The 2,489-nt window shown below is 38.9% G+C and overlaps 1 protein-coding gene across 1 annotated transcript in view; it reads left to right on the plus strand.

Moving 5' to 3' along the window:
- LOC106104729 (dmX-like protein 2) overlaps nucleotides 1–2,489 on the plus strand; it is a 40,720-nt gene that overhangs the window by 29,403 nt on the left and 8,828 nt on the right. The window contains exons 44-49 of the mRNA XM_013284860.1: nucleotides 352–540; nucleotides 791–912; nucleotides 1,317–1,459; nucleotides 1,845–2,007; nucleotides 2,249–2,351; nucleotides 2,436–2,483. Coding sequence (XP_013140314.1) covers nucleotides 352–540; nucleotides 791–912; nucleotides 1,317–1,459; nucleotides 1,845–2,007; nucleotides 2,249–2,351; nucleotides 2,436–2,483 — 768 coding nt within the window. The remainder of the gene's footprint in view (nucleotides 1–351; nucleotides 541–790; nucleotides 913–1,316; nucleotides 1,460–1,844; nucleotides 2,008–2,248; nucleotides 2,352–2,435; nucleotides 2,484–2,489) is intronic.

The following is a 2,489-nucleotide window of genomic DNA, read 5'->3' on the forward strand; positions in this document are numbered from 1 at the left end:
TTTTTGTTCTCCTAAAGACTTTAATTAATGTATTACTAGAAAATTAAGAATAATCAAAAGTCGTTTGCAATCTTTGCTCTCAATCTATGTTCTTTGTCATATTTTGTAAATAAAAATGATATTTATATTAAAACATTTGAATTTGTTTTCTTTAAAACTTTAATTTCCAAGTGTCTCTTTAAGAATGGGTTTTCAATTTAACTCATAGCATGGTTGTCTTATTAATAGAAATTGTTCGTATATTTTGATCCTGTTATTAACGAAATGGAATAACTATTGTTGCCCCTAGATGGCATTTATTTAATTTACAGAAAGTACCAAACAACTATAAAAACATATATCAATTTCCAGCCGAAGTTAGTGGAGCGTGCGGAGGGCACGTCTGTGTGGTCGTCGCTGCGTGAGAAGCGCGCGCTGCTGCACATGCGGCTGCTGGGCATGGGGCCCGCCGCGCCCAAGCACATACAGGAGGGCCGCCCCACGTACAGGGAGCAGTTCGTGCCACCCCAGTGCAGCATACTCACCTTCCTATTGACTAAGGTACAATAAATACTAAGCTTACGTATAAATGTTCCAACACTTTTACTCCAATCCGTAATATTGCAACTGCTAAAGTTTGGATGGATGGATGGATTGATGGATGTTTGTTACTATCTTTAAAACGACTTAACGGACTTCCATGAAATATGGCACAGATGTAAAAAGTTTGGAAAAACGCATGGACTACTTACATTTTTTTTAATTTAATTAATCTAGTTTACAATTTTTAAAATTGTTTGAAATGATTTAGCCAACGCAGGAGCAAGATCCCGAGAACAACGACTACGATTCAGCAGAGTCGGGCGCTGAGGACGCCGAGGAGAGCGGCAGCGAACCTGAAGATGATGACATCTTCGACACCAACACTAATAAGTACAAAACATTGTTATATATGATACTTTTATATAAAGATAAGCCTATAAAATTCTTGTCGTCATGACCAACAGTTTTTTAAATCAAAGATATTTAAGAAATATGTAGACTAGTCATAGGTAATAACATTTTTTTTTCACCCGTAAATTCTTTGTACGGTAACATCTCAATATCAAATTTGACACGCCGAGACGCTTCTGTGTTAGAATTATTTGTTTGTGATTGTGGCTATCGGACACCAAGTAGCTTTATCGGGATTATGAGAAATATTTCAAATGAAGTGTCAACTACATATGTTTACCCTATATATATAGAATCTCTCAAATACACCGATTAGAAATCATACAGTTTCTACTGGTTTACGATTATGTTCCTTATTGGTTAGTAAAAGTAACTTTATTTAGAAGTGAGAAAAGACACAAGGGCGCGAACATGGAGCACTCGGAGCCGGACTCGTACTCGTGGTACGTGATGCGCGTGGCCGTGCTGCGGCTCGCGCAGACCAAGCTGCAGCAGTTCCTGCAGCTGTGCGGCATCGAGATGTCAGGTAACAACGTGACGTCATACCTCACACGTCAGTAAAATATCGAAGGAATAACCTTTATTGTAGTAATATTGTTTTAGTAATTTCTGGCAGATCTAAGCCAATTATTGTTCAAACATAGTCTAAGCGTTTACATTTATTTAGTTAACTATTACTCGCGACTTCGTTAGTGTGGAAATAAAAAAATGTAAGGTATATGTTACAGTGATAACAGTTTTGGTGGTCAAAACTTTTAAAGAAGTGTTTTTGAAATCAGCCCAGTAATTTTGGATTTATACATACACAGAAACATACAACAATCCAAAAATACACATCTTTTCTCATTTATTATTAGTATCATATAGATTTAGAAGTATAGATATTTCATAATGTTTCTTTACTTTGTTAGAGCTGGCAACGACGAGTCCGATGGTGCACGGCGCGCTGCGGCGCGTGGACCAGTGGCAGCAGCAGCTGACGGAGTCGCTGGAGGCGCGCGCGCCACCCTCCGACTACATCCCCGGCTGCTTCCCCGACCAGGTCACTGCCGGGCCGCCCATCAACAAGTACAGGTAACACCCAGCTACACGATGAAGCTAGTTTTACATTTATAAGTCGAAATAATTCGCTAAATTTACGACGGGTAAACAATGTAATCTGCTAAAGAATCATGTATGTTCCTACAGTACGTTCACACGCCAGCGTGCGCCATATGTCACTTATTGTGTTTAAAACATATTTTAGCAGAACATTCTTTTTATTTTTTTGACCCCAGCTCTGTTTGCTTTTAACTAAAATGTAATATCGTTACAGATGTTTGTTGGAGAAACACAACACTCCGTTTAACTCCGCGTTATACAGCGCAGCGCCTGCGAGACGTCTTTGGAGTTATTTAGTGCGACAGGAACAAGTCCAGGTGAAATATTTTTATAAACATTATTTTATTAATAATATTGTCATGTGTATTGTGATGTTTAGTAATGTGAATGTATTATTTCAGGACGTGTTCATCCGCGCGGTGTTCTCGCGTCGTCGTGCGCAGTCTGTGGCGACG

This window comes from Papilio polytes, unplaced genomic scaffold (assembly GCF_000836215.1).
Source record: "Papilio polytes unplaced genomic scaffold, Ppol_1.0 DF823399.1, whole genome shotgun sequence".
Lineage (NCBI taxonomy): Eukaryota > Metazoa > Arthropoda > Insecta > Lepidoptera > Papilionidae > Papilio > Papilio polytes.